The sequence below is a fragment of the Taudactylus pleione genome, unplaced genomic scaffold (genome assembly GCF_031769625.1).
Source record: "Taudactylus pleione unplaced genomic scaffold, aTauple2 ptg000378l, whole genome shotgun sequence".
Taxonomy (NCBI): Eukaryota; Metazoa; Chordata; class Amphibia; order Anura; family Myobatrachidae; genus Taudactylus; species Taudactylus pleione.
Genome location: NW_028284779.1, coordinates 4,817,501 through 4,837,343, shown reverse-complemented (window position 1 = coordinate 4,837,343; position 19,843 = coordinate 4,817,501). Strand labels below are relative to the sequence as shown.

Here is a 19,843-nt window from a genome sequence, read left to right as displayed (position 1 = left end):
GGTGGTGGTGCTTTGGAATAGTTTTTGCCTTGTTATGTTGAACATCTGGGACCCAAAAAGAAAAACGTTGCCTACCCCTGGTGCAGGTTATGGTTTAATGACACACATGATTGTCAGAGATTTCAGGATATGCCGATACACTCTGTGCACTATAACCTGATTTAGGTCTCAAACCAAACCAAATAAAATAATCGCTCTCCGAGAGCCTCATTTATCAACGACTTTTATCACTCACTACGAGTGATAAAACTTGTTGTGTATGATAAATGGTGCTCCAGCCAATTAGCTCCTAAGTGTCATTTTTCAAATAGATGACAGTTAGGAGCTGATTGGCTGGAGCACCATTTATCATACAAAACAAGTTTTATCATTCGTTGTGAGTGATAAAACTCGTTGATAAATAAGTCCCTGAAACAGTTACTTCAAACTTATCCAACAAACATGTTTCACAGAGAAATAGAAAGGAATGGAGTCAAACTCGAATCTCATCCGTTTAATTATTTTCTTTCAGCAGGAAGGGGAGAAAAGAATAAAGTTACAATATTTTTTTTTTATATTTATACAATGTTAAACTAAAACAGTTCTAGGCTACATGTGTTAAGTAAATCTAGAACACAAAAATGGTTAAATAAGATTTTCTTTAAGATACAAGAAATTAAACTTTTCCTTACATTTAACAAACTTCACAGAACAGATACTGCAAAGGAACAACCCAGTGAATTATCATTGTATTGCAAACTGTCCATAATTCCCAATAAAATGTTCATGGTAGTGTTTGCTTCAGCCACCTTTCAACTAATCTTGTGCCCAGATTCATGGGAGATGAGGAAGAAGCCTTTATCTTCATTTTTATGAGGAACAGGGATTGGGTATGTCAAAAAGTAATCAGGGTATTAAAAGTCTATTGTATTTTACAGCATCATGTGGCATATGTGGTACATAGTGGTCTTTGTGGCAATTGCAAGTTGAATAATCACAAAAGATCCATGGATCTTCTTTCACTGTTGAGAGAAGTTCGGTTCCTGAAAGAAACAAAAGGCTAGAAATCCTGTTGATCATAAAACAGTGGTGGCAGCGGTGGGATTATACATCTTTTGCTATGTGCTACAGACAGGTATAGTTGGTCACAGAAGAGGTAATTGTAATTCTGAATCATAAACTTGGACATTTCCAGCTCATTCTTCTGCTACTACTTCTCCAAAAGTCTCTTAAAACTCCATTATAAAGGTAGTCGAAACCTAGGTTTCACAAACAACTTAAATTCCCTTGAGTGCATAAGTGCCAACAGACCTGAAAGACTAAAGTCAACTGTGTACAAAAGAAAACATGCTAAAAATTCATTAGCTATTACTATCAAGGTGGCTTTAACACAAAGAAAAAGAAAACTGAATTTCAAAGTGCAGTCAGTCATGAGGAACTCCATGCGAAACAGTCTTAGATCTGAGAGAGCTCAGCTGAGCTTTTAAGACAAAAGCAAGTGACTTTAATGAAAATGAGACATGGGTACTCTGTAGTCCTTGAAAGTTTTAGACCTTATGTAAGGTTCTTTATAAAGCATCAACAATAATAAAATGCTCCAGTTTTACAGCATTCCATTACCTGGGATTACATGGATTTTCCAGCCATCTCTCATTTATTACACGTGCTTTAGCATCCCCCCCCCCTTAGGCTGCATAGAATCAGGGCTCTCGAGCCCTTTTTGCTTTACAAGCTAACAGTTCAGAGGTGAGAAATACAAAAATCAAGTTGATGAGGGGAGTTATTTGTGGTTGTTCCTCAACACTGTTACTGAGTTCCGTTTGCTACAAAATATCTCATTTTTCCCCCAGTATAAGTATAGTACAGAAAGTGGGTCTGTAGGCTCCAGCCATGGCTACTGTGCTGAGAGCAGGCCTTATTTGACCACGAAGACCATCACTTGGCAAATTGCAAACAAAAGCCAATCAGGTTAAGGCTGGTGGGATAGGCTATTGTAGTCAGTAAGTAGCTCTCATACTATATACTTGTTACATTAATCAATTACAGGTACAGGGGAGAGGCAAAAATCCACAAAATGCTCATGATGTCTCAGATAGCGAGTCCGGAAAGACGACAACAAACGGCCAGTCTTTGTTATGATACTTAAAAACCTGATAGCCTGACTGGGAGGATGCTCCTGCCCAGTGAATTCCCTGATGTTGCTAATATAACACTCAGACACACATGATACGGACAGGAGTGATCATCGCAAACTTTACTAGCAATGTCACTTGACAGTGGACGATCAGCGTGAATCCAACTTTATTTATAATTCGTGGTTATGGGCTACACAAAACAATGAGTGAATTAGATGGTCCAACTATAAAACAGTTTGGAGAATGACATAACTTTTTTTTTATTATTTATCAGTGTAACGGAAAAATGAACAGCGTTAATTATAGATTTTAAATAAGTTCCTGGTGCTTTCCTAGCGGCCAACAGCCACTGCATGGCCAATAGTCATCCACTACCAACCTCATTCATTTAAAGTACCTGCATGGTTTTCAAAAACAAAAGAAGAAACCTGATTGGCTGTAGTCTGTGACTTGCTCAGTAGTGAGAGCCTGCTTGACTTTGTCCTAAATAAGGCTAACATTAGTGAACTAAGAGAAACAGCATTTGGTTGAAGATTATGGCACTCAGGAACAGCCCTCGCCAATGCGTTGGCAGGACCTGCCCACTTTCCGGTCTAGTTTCACCATTTTCATAATGGCCTCTTCACGTCCGCGGCCCATGTGGTCGAACGTGCAGTCATGCTGTTCTGGGAGACGATGTAACATACAGAACACGTAACCTGAAAAGGAATAAGAGAATAGTAATGTTACAAAGACATACTTAATTTCTTCATTAGGTGGCCAAGGAACATTGTATGTTCTGGACATAAATATAGCCTTTGGCTACAGCCTCTCTGTATAAACAAGGGTATCGCCAATAAGCAGTTATGTGATCAACATTTCAGAACACTGTACAAAAATCATAGCACATCAGCTACATTATGAACTGTTTAACTGATTATTCTGCTTCTAGATGTTGTGGAGAAACAGGTTCCATCATACATGTGAGGTCAAATTATTATAAGATTATTTGACATCAATTTTTAGTACTTTTAATGTGAGGTATCCAAATTTTTGAAAATTGCCCTTAAAAATATTATACTGACATATGGAAAAAAACCCCCCCACAAAAATAAAAAAAAAATGTCAGAACAGAACGTTTTTTTTTTTTTTTTGTAGGCTACCAATGTTTGAGAAGGTTTCAAGGTCACTGACTCAAACATATAAAATATTATGAATTTCCCACCAAAAAGCATATGTTTTTACTTTTCCAAAAACTTTGTATCTATTCCCTAATGTTTTGAGGCTATCCAATCCAAATTTTAAATTAGGGTCTTAATGGGATCTTATATCTTCAGTAATGTTCGCGTATAGTAACATGAACATTTCTGATTTTGTGCTATACAGCAGTCAAAGATCAAAATAAGAACAAACAAAAAATGTTGACGTTTTGGGCTTGATGCTTTTGGCAGTGTTTTTTTTCTTCCTGAATAAATTGGTTTCACTATTTCAGCACTGCTTGTTTAGGGATACATTCAGTATCCTGGCGCCTAGAATACCGGCGCCGGAATCCAGACACCTGCAGAATCCCGGTGTTGGCATCCCAAAGGTAAGTAGCGTGGTTGAGGAGGGTTAGAATTTAGGCACTAGGGGGAGGTTAGGATCAGGCACCAGTGAGGGAGGGGTCGGGTAGGGAGAGAGGGAGGGTAAGGATACATACTGACAGGTGTCCCTGTCTGGATCCAGAGCGCCGGCATCCCATACCCATCCCGTTTGTTTGTTCAATATGCATTTATTTCTGTGTAAGCCCCATCTAGTGGCCAGTCTAGAATCATCTTATATTCTCAGGTCTCTGTAGTTAGTTCCCAATGTTCTCTAGATAGAGGTCTGTGTGGGCATATGGTTAGGTCTAAAGTGAAGTGAGCTACAGGACCTCTGATGTCACAATCATGTGACTTGCGACAACAGGGGGGGGGCAAGGGTCAGAACAGAGGGCCAAAAGTGTACCCTCGCTTCGCTCGCCACAGGTTTATATTCCCCCTCTATGCCCATGTGGACAGTAACAGTGGTCACATAGTTGTGACGCCAGAGGTCCTCCTGCCAACTAGGATCTAGCATCAACCGTGGGCATACATCTTAGTTTCTCACATGGTCCCATCAAACAGATGCATACAGTATATATTCTTCCCTTCAGCACAACACCGATGGTAAGAACTGACACGTAAATCTGTTATCATTAGATCTGCTGATAGTTTTATGTTATGTTTGCATTGTATTATATTGCATTCTACGGTTTGCGTTAGTTTTACCAATTTCGTCCACTACTACTATAAACACCATTCTTCAGATCTTCACAGCTAGATAGGATTATTGAAAAGTAGGAGTGGTTATGCTGTCTGTTTAAATTAACTTGCCTGTTTAAAATGAAACAGTGTAGTGGCTTGTGTGTTTTTTATGTTTGGTGTGGTGTTTGCATACTGTCTGAAGAGTGAGTAAATACTGAATTCTGCTATAAAGCCCTGAAAGGATAAAAATGGCACTCCCTTTGATATATACTGCTGTAACCACTATAAGAGAGAGAGAGGGCCACAAAACTATTGGAAAATGCAGGCTGGGACAAAACTTGATGTTTGAAGTAACCCCTGCATTAGATCGGGGCGTGAAAATCTGTGACCATGGCAGAAAACTGCCAGCAAGGGAAACGATAACGCAGCAAATGAGAGAGTGACCCAGAAGCTTCTGTAGAGGGGTTTACTGATCCAAATGGAACTATAGAGTATTTAAATAAATTGAATATATTGAGAAAATAAACAACAAAGAAGCAAATTGGTAGCACAACAATACCGCAAAAGGAAACTAGAGAAGGTGGGACAAAGCTTCAGGAATTCAGAAGTTATTCTACAGCTCAGACACAAAAGGATGAGAGTATTAAAACTTAGACTCCTCTGTCTAACATTTCTGCTTGTAAAAGACTTGAAACCAAAGGCCGCAAGAGCCAAAGGTCTAGCTGCAGCTGCAAGTACCCTCCTGGTGTTTCTTGTTGAGAGATCACTAGCGGAGGAGACAATGGCTTGGCTTATACAGTATATGTTCTAATATACAGGCTAGTACTGTCTAATGGAAAGCATCCCATTCACTCAGCTATTGCTGTATTTATCAAATCAATAAGAGTAGCGAGCTGCTCAACAAGTAGTGGGGCAGCACATCATGCGAGTGGTCTTTAGAGGCGTTGTGGCTTAGAACTTAATAAGATCGTCACTTTTGACCACTAGCAGGTAACAGATAGGGGAATAATGGATGTAGAATAGGTGTCTCTAACTATATGGTAAGTTACTAAAGGTCATGCTAAGAAATATTTATCTTAAAGCACACACAAACATTATTTATGTTATTATTATTATTGTTAATCTCATACTGGTCTATGTGATCATTGTGGTACTGTTCCCTTCTCTCCCCCCTCCCATCCTGATCCTACGCTCATATCGGGGTATTACCTTCGGCTACAAATCATATACTGGTTTTGAAAAACTAATAAAATATGATTTTAAATATATATATATATGCCTCAGTCACGGGAAAAAAACACCAATCAGCTTCAATGGAGCAATTGTCAACAGCGAATCACAAGCCATTCACTTGTGCATGGGGACATCATCATCATCATCCGCTAGCTACCCCCACACCTCTAGCCACTGGTAAGTAATACGGAATCGGTTTGTCATACCGCCGGACCCAAGCCCGGCGGATGAAATACAGACGCCGGAAGGCTGGCAGCAGGAGATCCAGACGGAGGTAGGTAAACCAAACCCTTTCCTTCTCCCCCCCTACCCTCCTTTAGGAGTGCCTCATCCTAACCCCCCCCTGCGGTGCCTAAACCTAACTACCCCTCCCCGCACCCTAAACCTAACTGTCCCGGAGGGGGGGGGTGCCTAACCCTAAATCCCCCCGGGAGCCCCTAAACCTAACCCTCCTTCCCTCCCGCGACTATCTGCTCCAGATGCCTGGCTTACCTACGATTGGGAAGCCCGGCGTTGGGATTTCGGCGTGGGGATGATGATAAGCATCGGGATTTCGAAGCCTATCAGCCAGAATTAAACAGTCGGGAAGCCGGCGGTCGGCATTTCGACCGCCGGCTTCCTAACTACATGCCAGTAATACAGGCTTCCTGTATGTAAATGCATTGGTGTGTAATTACGCAAATCCATCCTTAGTATACTTGGTCCATGTCCCGCCTATCCAGACCTAAGCAGGTGAAAGCGGCAGAATCACACTAATCTGCACAGGCGCAGTTGTGTGCATGCACTGTTCTAGGCATAAGCAGTGCCAATTAATGTAAGATAGGGGTTGATACAGTCTGACATATCTTACGTCCCCACATTGCCCCAGAGTTTGTTTTAATATATTAATGCCAATGTAATAGGAATACTTTGTTGAGCAGGCTGAAGCACTACTTGAATCTGCCTAAACTCTGCTATGTTGAGAAATCCTGTCCTAATAGTATCACGTTTTGGTGTAGATAACAGGAGAAAATATTCAGTGGCAACAATAGGGACTGTAAATAGACAAACTCTGATACAGACACAATAACCAACCAACCATACAAAAGTAACAGGAAGAGATCTGCTGTGTCAAAGTAGTCTCATCTCAATACTTTATAATCCTAATACTTAACTGTCTCCATGTACAAATGAATCCGCTTTTCAATATAACAAGACGCCTGTTACAGTATGTAGCGCTCTCATTTTTATTTTCAGGCAAACTCTTCAACCAGAGAAATAGAGTTCGACAACAGTAGCAAGAAAACACCAGAATCCCTGCAAGTTCCTATAATAAAATTAATGGCAAAAACCCTGTAATATTGTTACAGCATGTGACAATATACAAGAAACATTCTGCTTTGCTGAGGGTTTTAAGCACTGGAAAGAGTTTTGTATGACACTCAAATAAAATGAAAGAACCAAACACCACAAAGGACAATACTGCACAGGTAAATACAACCTTGGTAATACGAGCCTTCAATAACCAGAACTCAGGGCAGTGAATGCAAAAATATACGGCTCGATGGTCGTCTATTCTCTTATATAACCCAATGTTCATCTTATTACATGGAAAGGAGTGTAGGGTCTTCTGTGTTACGAACACTAGAACTTTTCAGGCATAGGGGCATATGTACTATTATTAATCTCATTTTTCAAGAGAAAATTATCACTTTTTATCATGGCGATAATAAAGGACTTTTCACACGAATGTATCAAACAAATTCAAATTGGAATAGTGTATTATCAGCGATGAGTAAAAACTGGCTTCAGCATAAGACCACGAAAAACATCTATAGCAAAAGTCAGATTACAATTTATTAAACATTAAAGGTGCATACACACGTAAAGATTTTCTGTCCAACCATCCAACTAGTTGATTGGTTGGAATGAAAATCTGGTAAGGTATGAAAGCAAATGACAATCAGCAATTTGCTCCCAAACGCCGGAAAATGGACAAAAAATATTGTTTAAACAAGTTGTTTAGATCAAACATTTAACAAAGTTGTCTGACGTCCATTTTCATCTGTTTTTCTGGCATGTAGGAGCAAATTGCTGATCATCAGTTACTCCCATACATTACCAGATTTTCATTCCAACCAATAAACTAGTTGGATGGTTAGACAGATAATCTTTACGTGTGTACCCAGTTTAAGTATTACTTAAGCTGCATACACACACACACAACGATTTTTTTGAACGATCGTTAACGATATCGTTTATTCGTTGTAAAAATCGTTCACTTTCTGAGTTAAAACGATGAACGATTATCATTAAGGGAATATGCAAAAATCGTTTGTAGTTCAAAAAAATCGTTCATTACACTTTAAAAAATCTGACAGATAATCTGACAGATAAGGTACATACACACACAACGATTTTGTTACCAACGATTTTATGAATGATTTTTTGTCAGATTATCTGTCAGATTTTTAAAAGTGTAATGAACGATTTTTTTGAACTACAAACGATTTTTGCATATTAACTTAATGAAAATCGTTGGGTTGGCCAGTCTGACTGAACTACAAACGTGAACGCAAATGAACGATAATCGATCATTTTAACTCAGAAAGTGAACGATTTTTACAACGCATAAACGATATCGTTAACGATAATCGTTCAAAAAATCGTTGGTAACAAAATCGTTTCGTGTGTATGCAGCTTTAGTAGTACTATTTGAAAGCTATGGAGAAGGTACATAATTATTGCACAGTACCAACTGGAGACCAATATAAACAAACTGTGTGAAAATGGACTGAGTTACGGGCCAAACTTACAGTTTATACCAGTGTTGGCTAACCTTGACACTCCAGCTGTGGAACTATATATCCCAGCATGCCCTGCCACAGTTTTAGCATGCCCTAATAGCAAAACTGTAGCAGTGCATGCTGGGTTATGTAGTTCCATAACAGCTGGAGTGTCAAGGTTAGCCAACACTGATTTATACAGTTATATGGGAAAGAATATTTTTCATTCATTTTACTGATGCACCTGGATATGACAAGATATTAGATTATCATGTAAAATGAGTAGTGAAACATCTTCGTATCTCCAGCCAGTTTTTAGCATTCCCTAACAGCAAACTATACTTGCCTAACCTCCCAAATCGGCCAGGAGCTTCCCAAAAATCGGGTGCCGTTCCTGGGCCCCCCCTGAAAGGCAGAAATGCCTCCCGGCGGGCGCCGACCCCTCCCCCGCGGTAATAAGAGAAACCACCGCAGCACGGGGGGGGGGGGGGGGAGTGAGGCATTTCACGCTGAACTGCGTCATTTTGTCCCTGTCCGCTGCTTCACAATGCTGGTAATCTCGGCATTGTGTCGTTGGAATGGGCCCAAAATTACGTGATCGCGTGACCATGGTACCCGCTCCGCCCACAAATGCCGGGTTAGCTGTCAGGCCGCGTCCCCCTGCTATGCCGAAACGGCTGATCCCTCCCAGAAGGGTCGGCCAGAATGTCGGCAACCCTGAGCAAAACTGTAGCTGGGAAGTTTAGTTCCACAGTACTTGGAAATGAAAATCCTTTTCTGTGATTCATACATTCCAAAAAAACCAAAACAAAGACGATATTTTCCAATGTGAAAACTTTCATGTTTTGATATCTAATGCGTTAACAGTTTAATACACAGGTTCTCAAACTCTGTCCTCAGGACCCCAAACAGTGCATGTTTTCCAGGTCTCTTCACAGAATCACAAGTGAAATAATTAGCTCCACCTGTGGATCTTTTAAAATAAATTAGCGTGAAAACCATCAGTAAAGTGCACTTTTCGCAAAGTTTCACAAAAATTGCCTTGATACATCTGTTCCCTAACAGCCTGACATTATAAAACAAATTAAAAAATGGCAGAACATGGGACAGTACATTCCAGCATCACACAGTAAGAAGCAAACAATTTCCAACTATACAAAAGATACCCCTTATAAGAAAGACACTATGGGGAGTTTTTACAAGTGAGTTTTAAAAGTGATGTTGCCCATAGCAACCAATCAGATTCTACTTAACATTTAACTAGCACCTTATAGAAGATAATAGCTAGAATCTGATTGGTTGCTATGGGCAACATCACTTTTAAAACTCACTTCTAAAAACTTTCACTTTAGTAAATTTACCCCTATATCTAAAATACAAAAATGGTTTTATATAAAAGACTGACCAATAATAAGATATGGAAAAGTTTTAGGAGTGCAACTGAAACTAACGAGATCAGAAACAAGTTGTGTTATGGCAACAGTCAGGACATGTCGACATACAGAATGGTTCTATATTTCATGCATATTTACATGTTTAATGTCACATGAACACTTTCTATACACATTCAGCTGTCATTACGACCTCATGGAAAGAGGCGGGATAACGGAACGGAGGTCTGTAATTTATACTGGCCGGCAGTACACTTCTCCCGCTCCTGAAACCAAACCTCAACCATCCCCAGATGACACGTAACTTACGTTGCGCCCGTGAGGGGAGAGTTACACTTTTCCACCAATCATAGTGCCTGCGCACAGGGGAATAGAGTAAAAGAGCTGGGTTGAAAGAACATTATATGGGATATAAAAATGAATGTTGCGTTTCATGAAATACAGAAAGAATAAAACCACATGTATGCCCAGGACACCCCCACTGTACCATGCACATTACCTTGGCGAAAATTGAGGCCTAGAGTTTTAATTTGCACGTGCCGCTGGTCGAAGTCTGCGTTTTATCGGTATTGTTGGAACTTCTACGCAGCGGCATAGTACTAGACTAATGCAGTAATCAGCACAAATATTTTCTCACTAATTAACCTTTACTTTCTCGATATATATCCAAAGTAAATGAGTTGGATGGGGCTGTGCTACAGCGACTAGCGATGTGCTATTGCTGCTAATTAATAATAAAATGAAATCAGGCTACTTTCTTCCATTTTAACATGAGTGAAGAGAAGAAATGTTATGTAGACATCTGTCTGAATGGGAGGAGGAGGCAGTGGTCCTCACGCTGTAATATCAGTGCTCCAAGCACACAGAACAAAGCAAAATCTGCTTCTACCAGCTGACAGGTGAATGCGACTGTAAAATCTATATAATAATTAATATACCCATTGCCTTAGGCAGAGCGTTGCTGTGCCTGTCAGTGTGACACAGGGGGGTGTAATACGACATTATGCTGGGAACATACCAATCCAATTACAGCTTTGCAGAGAGAGGCTGATTAAGTGCTCATTCGCTGAGTAGGGTCAGTCATCTAAGCCGGTCCTTAATAACAGACGTATATAGTCTGAAGCCATTAAAAAGACAGGCACTGTGTCAGAAGAACCCCTGGACACTTTATCCTATTACGTTACTCAGTGTGGCGTGTGCCAGCCTCAGGGGGTTACAGGTGCCCGGAATCCCCTAAACATCAGATTTAGCAACAAAGTGTCAAGAAAAGCTACACACTAGTACTGACTGTCACTGTCAGACAGTAGGCTATGTAGGCTCTACCAGAGCAGGATATATGTGCATGTATATATATATTATGTATTGCTATATTATTACTGCATTATTTGCACACGACTGAGGCGGGACAGCAATTATTATAGCTATACATTACATGTCTATATATACTATATATAGACAAACATAGAAAGTGATCAGTGCATATTTTCAGCAGTGTCTGATTCAGAGATGGACGCAAACCCGATGGTATACGTACATCTCCGATGGTTGTCAATTGTCATGCGCAGGACCTGTACGGCCTATGTGCCGATCTGCCAGCGATGACGGTCGCAGTGCCCGCTAAGTTTGGAGGCGGGGGAAGGGGCAGCAACAGACAGTGTCCCAGAAAACAGGACGTATCAGTCACGATTTCTGGACGTGCCAAAGCCAGTATCTGATTCTTCCGACGCACCTAAACTGGCAGCGTGAATTTCGCGCCCATCTTGAGTAACATGAGAGTCACTCGGATGGACGATGTTCACACACGTGATCCGATGGCTGCGTCCGAGGATGACGCAGTGGCTCACAGGAGCCAGCAGGAGGCGTCTATTGACACAAGAAGTCTCCTGCGGCATTAGCATAATTTTGTAGTAGCGGCAGCGACAACCCCCTCAGCTGCTACTGCATAGCGTACAACGCTGAACCGCTATTCAGAAACTGGTCAAAGAATCAGCTGTGGAAGAAAAGCATCGTCCGGCTTCACGGTTTTCCAAGGGCCCAATCCCAAACATATTTTTGCATGCAAGAATGAAATAGAATTTTCCCCGGTCCAGATAATAAGATACAGGGAACACATTAGAAGTCTCTCCAAACTGCCAGAAGCCACACATGACATGACCAGCATTTACAGTATGTACTTACATTATCCCGTATACGTCATATCACAGGCGGACATGTAAAGGCAACTATGAGATTGTGATATGGAAGTATCTCTCTTTATTCTATATAACTCTTAAGTCTATCCTTTTCAGTGATGTGCCCTGATGTCAATGGCTGGGGAGGCACACAGGTATAAAAACACAATTGTTCTATCAAAACTCTGGAGCATGGCAGGGAGTATGATAGGGGAGGGAGTATAACAGGGGAGGCTCTGCCTACCCTGACTGTTTTATATACAGGGGACGTTTACATGTATAAACTCTTCCTCTGTATAAACAATGTTCTCTGGGCAAACGTGTTGGGTATTATAAAGTGTATCAAACCCTAATCACAGTACTTCTCAGACCTGTGAGGTCCTTACACACTATGATACAAAACAGCACAAATCACGCAACCATGTTACATTTTATGCATATAAAATTGAAGGTGAAAGTGAGAAAAGGTATAAAATCTCCCGCCATGGAAGAGCCAACCGTGTCTAACATTGTATGAAGCCATCATCCTCCGTGTTCTATTGCATATACACTACAAAGTATGAATTGTGAAAACCTTATTTTTACATTTCACAAATGTCTCCAGGTGAGTTCCTAGAACACTGCAAACCAATTCCCTAAATGATCTGCAATCATTTATAACAACTGGGGCACCCATGTCATGGGCAATGCCCAGAAAACTTGGCCGCTGGCTCAAGACTCAGTCGGATGCATGATGCCCCAAAGTCTGCAATACCCTGAAAAAGACTAACAGGTAAACGCAGGATATGGATTCAGGTGATCATAGACCTTAAAATATCTTGTTCTAGAATGGCAAATGGTTGCTCCCTTGAATAATACTAACCAGACTTGCCGGAGTAGCTCACCGAAGGGTGCCTGGTGCAACCCCGGGATTTACAGGGAGGCTCAGTGGTTTCCCACCCATGGAGCAGGCACAAATCCTGAACCTGAACCCAGCAGTAGCCACATGAGTACAGGAAGCAGGCTGGCCAAAAAAGACAGCCTCATGCCAGACACTGTGCTCTTCATTTGGGACAGGCTGACATGGAAATACAGCTCCTATTGGACAGATATAGAAAGGGATCGGTGAAGGGATCTTTTAAGTGTTTGCGAGCCTTGCTACTTTGTGGACCTGCCAAATCAGGAGGGCATCGGGAGTGGGAGTGTACAACATGCCCAGAGACCTGGGCAGCTATCCAAGGTGATTGGCAACTTTAACCCTTTTAGGGAAGGGATGCTTAATAGGCTCTTTGTGCAGTAAAACGCTTGGCGGCTGTTCCATGCATTACTGCTATTAATACGGAAATTAAAGTACACTTGTATTTGTTTGGCTGATTGCCCGAGTGATAACACATACATTAGCGGTACCAGCAGAGCTGTAACTAGACTTTTTGGTGCCCTATGCCAGAAAGAGCACTGGTGTCCCCCTCATTTTTCAACGGGAAATAATGCACCCAAAAAAGGGCCATGGCTTCATGGGGAAGGGCCAGGAGAGACCAGGAGATGCTGGGGATGAAATAAGAGGAAGCTACAAGCAAGAATGATAATAAACAGAAATTTGACAGGCCCAAACAGTGCCCCATGACCTGTGGTGCCCTGTGCGATGGCACAGACCACACTACCCTAGCTACGGCCCTGGGTACCAGGTAGCCTGCAGCCAGCACATAAGGATGGATTCAGGCTGGCCAGACAGGTATTCTTACAGCTCTTAACATAATTTACTTTCAGCATCTGGCAATGGGCCTATACTGTGCCCTATATGAGATAGTGAGGGGGGAGCAGTATATTATGTCCTGTATGATATAGTGAGGGGGGAGTAGTATATTATGTCCTGTATGAGATAGTGAGGGGGGAGCAGTATATTATGTCCTGTATGAGATAGTGAGGGGGGAGCAGTATATTATGTCCTGTATGAGATAGTGAGGGGGGAGCAGTATATTATGTCCTGTATGATATAGTGAGGGGGGAGCAGTATATTATGTTCTGTATGAGATAGTGAGGGGGAGCAGTATATTAAGTCCTGTATGATATAGTGAGGGGGGAGCAGTATATTAAGTCCTGTATGAGATAGTGAGGGGGAGCAGTATATTATATCCTGTATGATATAGTGAGGGGGGAGCAGTATATTATGTCCTGTATGAGATAGTGAGGGGGAGCAGTATATTATGTCCTGTATGATAGTGAGGGGGGAGCAGTATATTATGTCCTGTATGTGATAGTGAGGGGGGAGCAGTATATTATGTTCTGTATGAGATAGTGAGAGGGGAGCAGTATATTATGTCCTGTATGATATAGTGAGGGGGGAGCAGTATATAATGTCCTGTATGAGATAGTAAGGGGGGGGAGCAGTATATTATGTCCTGTATGATATAGTGAGGGGAAGCAGTATATTATGTCCTGTATGTGATAGTGAGGGGGGAACAGTATATTATGTCCTGTATGAGATAGTGAGGGGAGAGCAGTATATTATACCCTGTATGAGATAGTGAGGGGGGAGCAGTATATTATGTCCTGTATGAGATAGTGAGGAGGGAGCAGTAAATTATGTCCTGTATGAGATAGTGAAGGAGAGCAGTATATTATGTCCTGTATGTGATAGTGAGGGGGGAACAGTATATTATGTCCTGTATGAGATAGTGAGGGGAGAGCAGTATATTATACCCTGTATGAGATAGTGAGGGGGGAGCAGTATATTATGTCCTGTATGAGATAGTGAGGGGGGAGCAGTATATTATGTCCTGTATGAGATAGTGAGGGGGAGCAGTATATTATGTCCTGTATGATATAGTGAGGGGGGAGCAGTATATTATACCCTGTATGAGATAGTGAGGGGGAGCAGTATATTATGTTTTGTATGAGATAATGAGGGGGGAGCAGTATATTATACCCTGTATGAGATAGTGAGGGGGAGCAGTATATTATGTCCTGTATGATATAGTGAGAGGGGAGCAGTATATTATACCCTGTATGAGATAGTGAGGGGGGAGCAGTATATTATGTCCTGTATGAGATAGTGAGGGGGAGCAGTATATTATGTCCTGTATGAGATAGTGAGGGGGAGCAGTATATTATGCCTATATGAGATAGTGAGGGGGGAGCAGAACTGTATATTATGTGCTGTACTAGTTGGCTGGGTTGTATATAATTCTATGTTCTGTATGAGTGTTTGTGTGTGTATGGGAAGGGGGGGGGGGGGGATGTTCAGCATCAGAAAAGGACAGACGGCAGAGTGCAGTTTTCAGTTCAGTCACAGAGGTTGAGCCTATTCTCTAGAAGACCGCCAGGCTGGGGAGCTATATTAGATAGACACAAACTGATCTTCTCGGCACTGATCTTGCAAACAAACTACCTTTTAACTCTGCAGGTTTCATTTTCTGTTGCAGTTTCAATTTAGGGAACTTCTTAGGAGTGTGGCTAGCGGGTGGCTCTCTCAATCTAAAGTCACCTTCCAGCTCGGGAATAAGAAAAAAATATATAACTCTGCAACCGAGACCACACTGGAAGAAGGAAAATAGCTACAGCAAAAATCCTGATTGAAACCAGCTATTGGCAATAAAGGAAGCCGCAGAATGTGATTAATAACATACATTAGGGTGTGTGTATGAAAGAGGGGTATTACTGTTTATTGCCTGGTGTACAGAACATACAGCTGATACATGGATGGAAAATAAATCTTGTCTGCTCTGGCTAAGATTATATATCAGTCAGTGAATGTTTACTGCGGCAGAGAAGGCAGTCGTACAGAAATAACCAATTAATAATCTATACAGCACCAACATTATCCATGTACAACTCTGTAACACACACGCAACAGAGAGGCCTATGCCTGTGAGCTTACAATCTGGTCTTCGATAACCAACAGCTTGTAATTACCAGAAAAATAGGATGAACTACTCAATATGGGTTCATTCCTACTGACGCAAATTAACACCGAGGAACAATGGATACAACTTTGTGGCAAAATACACTTCTATGCAGAATTAAAAATCATCACGTGAGGTTTTGTGTGAATGAGTTACAAAAAGATTACATAAAATGAGCTCTTGGGGAAGGCGGGGGGGATTCAATAGTTTCTTTGGGGCGTCTTAACTAATGGGCGCCTGACGGAGGAATTCAATTGTTCTTTTATTCGGGCGCGAGAGCCGCTGGTGACGACATTTCAGCTCGCAGCCTCCTGGGGTGGTGAGCAGAAAAATGTGAAAAGTCAAAACATCTAGTAGCTAGTTACATCAGAAAATTCCCTCAGGACAGCTTCCTCGCTATCCCTTCCTTGCGGAGAATACATCTTCCTAAACAATGGGACTCAATGCAAACTAACCCGTCAGTACCATCTGTTTGCACTGTCTGACAAAAGACCTACATTGACCACACCTATCAAGCCACACAAATCCCCAAACGACCCAGGGCTTCATGGCAACAGCAAGCTAAGTAGTTCCCACTGTTCCTCATGGATACTCTCTCTACCTAATGTTAACTTAGTATTTATTTTTCAAAAGTCGCAACGAATCCATAGGTCTCGGGTATAGTGGCCTCAATACAATACATTTTCCCTCTTTCACAGAGCAATGGGACTCTGGCATGTCTCCATGGTGACATGAATACAATGGTGGAAAAAAAAACAACAACTCGTGAAGGCACTACAACTCTTTCCGGTAAGCGGTCACAGTCAGCATTCTGCAAAAGTTGTTAGGTAGAAATAGGTACATCTACAGGGGAAAGTGCCATCAGACCAACGGGTGGGAACACAAACTCAACCGTTTGTTTCCCCTGGCAGATGTTCAATACGAGGAGAAGTCATCGAGACCTCCTAGTGGTGGTTGTCTAGCAGTCACCAGCCGAGATGAGGCACTTTGTTAACTTTTTAGTTCGTATGAGTTACATGTCCAGCATGCATGAATAATTAAGCCTGTGGCAAAAGCAACATCTGGGAAGAGGCATTTGTTTGGTTATTTAGGTCTAGAAACGTCAGCCAAGAGCACGAGTTCACAACATACAAAGACAGTCTGGAAATAATCTCCGGAGTCTCAGAGTGATTCTAAAGGCCCCCCATCTGCGATGGATTGCCGCAATGTACCGTTCTGCCGGGGCTGGGGGATTGGAAATATTCAACATGTTAAAAAAAATCTCGATTCTCCGATCCCGACCTCAAAATGGTCGGGTTCGGCGGATCAGAGATTTTGAACATGTTGAACTTTCCCGATCTGTTGACGGATCGCTGGTTTTAGTTTCCGATCTGCAGATCTATACAGCAGTGTGACTGTATATAAGGTGCAATTAAGACTTATATTATTTTGTTGTTGACAAATATTATCTCAATTTGCAGTTGTAGCAATTAATGTTCCCGAAGCCGAGAAACATATTGTCCATATAAGACGCGGCAAGGATGAGGTTAACGGTGTGTGATACTCACACGAACAGCGAATCCCAAACAATTAGCTATTCCTCTCACCTCTCCCAGTTGGCTGGATAAGGGCGCGCAGAACTCATCTTACAAATTGCTCTTTTGAAGATCAAAGCCAAGCGGAATTTGTCTGTATGCGCTGCAGATGAGATTGTAATTTAATGAATCCCCCCCACCCCCTCACCGTGGGCTTGGCGCAGTTCCCACAGTGGGCTCTAGGGCAAAGATTCATGGACGACGGAGCAGAAAAACAAGGAGGTGTGAAGAATGGGGAGGGAGGGGTGAAGCGCGGGGCTTGGTGACTGGGTCTCTCCTGAGCTCCTGCTTTGGCTTTAATTGGCACCTCATTAAAAAGTAATGAAAATGACATCTTCTGTTCTCACTGCTTCAGGCACCGAACGCTACAAAGGGGCCGAGCACAATTCACAACACGTTCAATTTATATAGCAAAGGCTCTTAAGCATTATTTATGAGATGTGATTTCCTGTCAGGACTTAATAACCTGTTACGGAGGGGAGAGCGGGGAGCTTTGCGCAGCGGCAGCCCCTTAGCCTTATTTCGGGAAAACTGGAACACGATAAACTGCTCCTTTACAGAGTTGTCCTGCTTATCACGCTGCAGTATAATTGTCCGTCACTTTACAGCTCATTAGGCCGGAGATCCATTGCCTGTGACAATCCTGCCATTATTGTGCCTTGGTCAGGAGGTTAAATGGCCGCTGTATATATCAGCAATGCTTCCCCATGTATCTAACAAGTGATAACAGCAGCAGACACCTGTGGGGTAATGTGCTCGGCTGACAGGCAGCCCCCCCCCTTAAAGGAAAGACAGGGGACAGGATAGCCTGGCAAATAACAGAAGCTCAGGATGTTCTCTACGTACATTGTAATGTCTAGATTAAATGTGCACCGACTGTGCAGTCATCTTACCAGTGTAACAGAACTTTTATGTAGTTATACACAAGGGGAGGACAATAGAACATAGAATTCAGGAGCCAACAAGGATCCGGGATGATCTGTACCCAGCAAAATCAAAAGGATTAGCCCCCAAAATTAGGATCCAACCCATTCTATATCCTTTTTTATTTTATTTTTTTATTGCAATAGCTCTCTGGCATGTCCTAAATGGGATACATGGAAAAGTTATGGGGCACCACCCGTCCGAGTAACACAGAACTATGATACTGTGGAACACCCCGTGTCATAGTGACATAACAGTGATCATCCCCTGTCTGGGTGACATAGCAGTGATATTATGGGGCATCCCATGTCTGGGTGACATAGCAGTGATATTATAGGGCACACCCTGTCTGGGTGACATAGCAGTAATATTATGGGTGACATAGCAGTAATATTATGGGACACCCCCTGTCTGGGTGACATAACAGTGATATTATGGGTCATCCCGTCTGGGTGACATAGCAGTGATATTATGGGGCACCCTATGTCTGGGAAACATAGCAGTGATATTATGGGTCATCCCCTGTCTGGGTGACATAGCAGTGATATTATGGGGCACACCCTGTCTGGGTGACATAGCAGTAATATTATGGGACACCCCCTGTCTGGGTGACATAACAGTGATATTATGGGTCATCCCCTGTCTGGGTGACATAGCAGTGATATTATGGGTCATCCCCTGTCTGGGTGACATAACAGTGATATTATGGGTCATCCCCTGTCTGCGTGACATAGCAGGGATATTATGGGGCATCCCCTGTCTGGGTGACATATCAGTGATATTATGGGACACCCCATGTCTGGGTGACATAGCAGTGATATTATGGGGCATCCCCTGTCTGGGTGACATAACAGTGATATTATGGGACACCCCATGTCTGGGTGACATAACAGTGATATTATGGGACACCCCATGTCTGGGTGACATAACAGTGATATTATGGGACACCCCATGTCTGGGTGACATAGCAGTGATATTATGGGGCATCCCCTGTCTGGGTGACATAGCAGTGATATTATGGGGCATCCCCTGTCTGGGTGACATAACAGTGATATTATGGGGCATCCCCTGTCTGGGTGACATAACAGTGGTATTATGGGACACCCAGGGCCGGATTAGTAATGGGGCTGACGGAGCTACAGCTCCAGGCCTACAATCAGAATAGGCCCACAGCCCTGATTTGTGTGTCTGCTGCTGTAGAAAGGAATTTTTCTTTCCTTCTGCAGCAGCCTCAGGGCCAACCATGCCCCCCCCGCCGCGCTTTACCCCCCCCATCCCGACTGTAACACCGGAACGCCGGTGAGCAAACATACCGTAAGGGCAGCGCAATGGAGGGCTGGGCTTCTCTAGCCCTCCCAGCGCTAGTAACAGCGAATTGGCAGCAGCGGAGCCCACGTGTCACTGCGTGTGATGTCACACGTTCCGCCCACCGCCACCAGTGCACCGCGTCCTAATGTAGCCTGTCCAAGGCCAGGCACCGTCCTTCTGCAGCAGCCTGAGGGCCAACCAACTCCCCCCTGGCCGCGCATAACACCCCCCTCCCCGTC

At 42.6% G+C, this 19,843-nt stretch overlaps 1 protein-coding gene across 1 annotated transcript in view; it reads right to left on the bottom strand.

The window, feature by feature from the left end:
- Positions 1-2,263: 2,263 nt before the first annotated feature.
- The window catches only part of ZFAND3 (zinc finger AN1-type containing 3), a 193,899-nt gene continuing 176,319 nt past the window's right edge, over positions 2,264-19,843 (bottom strand). Inside the window, exon 6 of the mRNA XM_088445363.1 lies at positions 2,264-2,812. Coding sequence (XP_088301489.1) covers positions 2,658-2,812 — 155 coding nt within the window. The 3' untranslated portion in view covers positions 2,264-2,657. The remainder of the gene's footprint in view (positions 2,813-19,843) is intronic.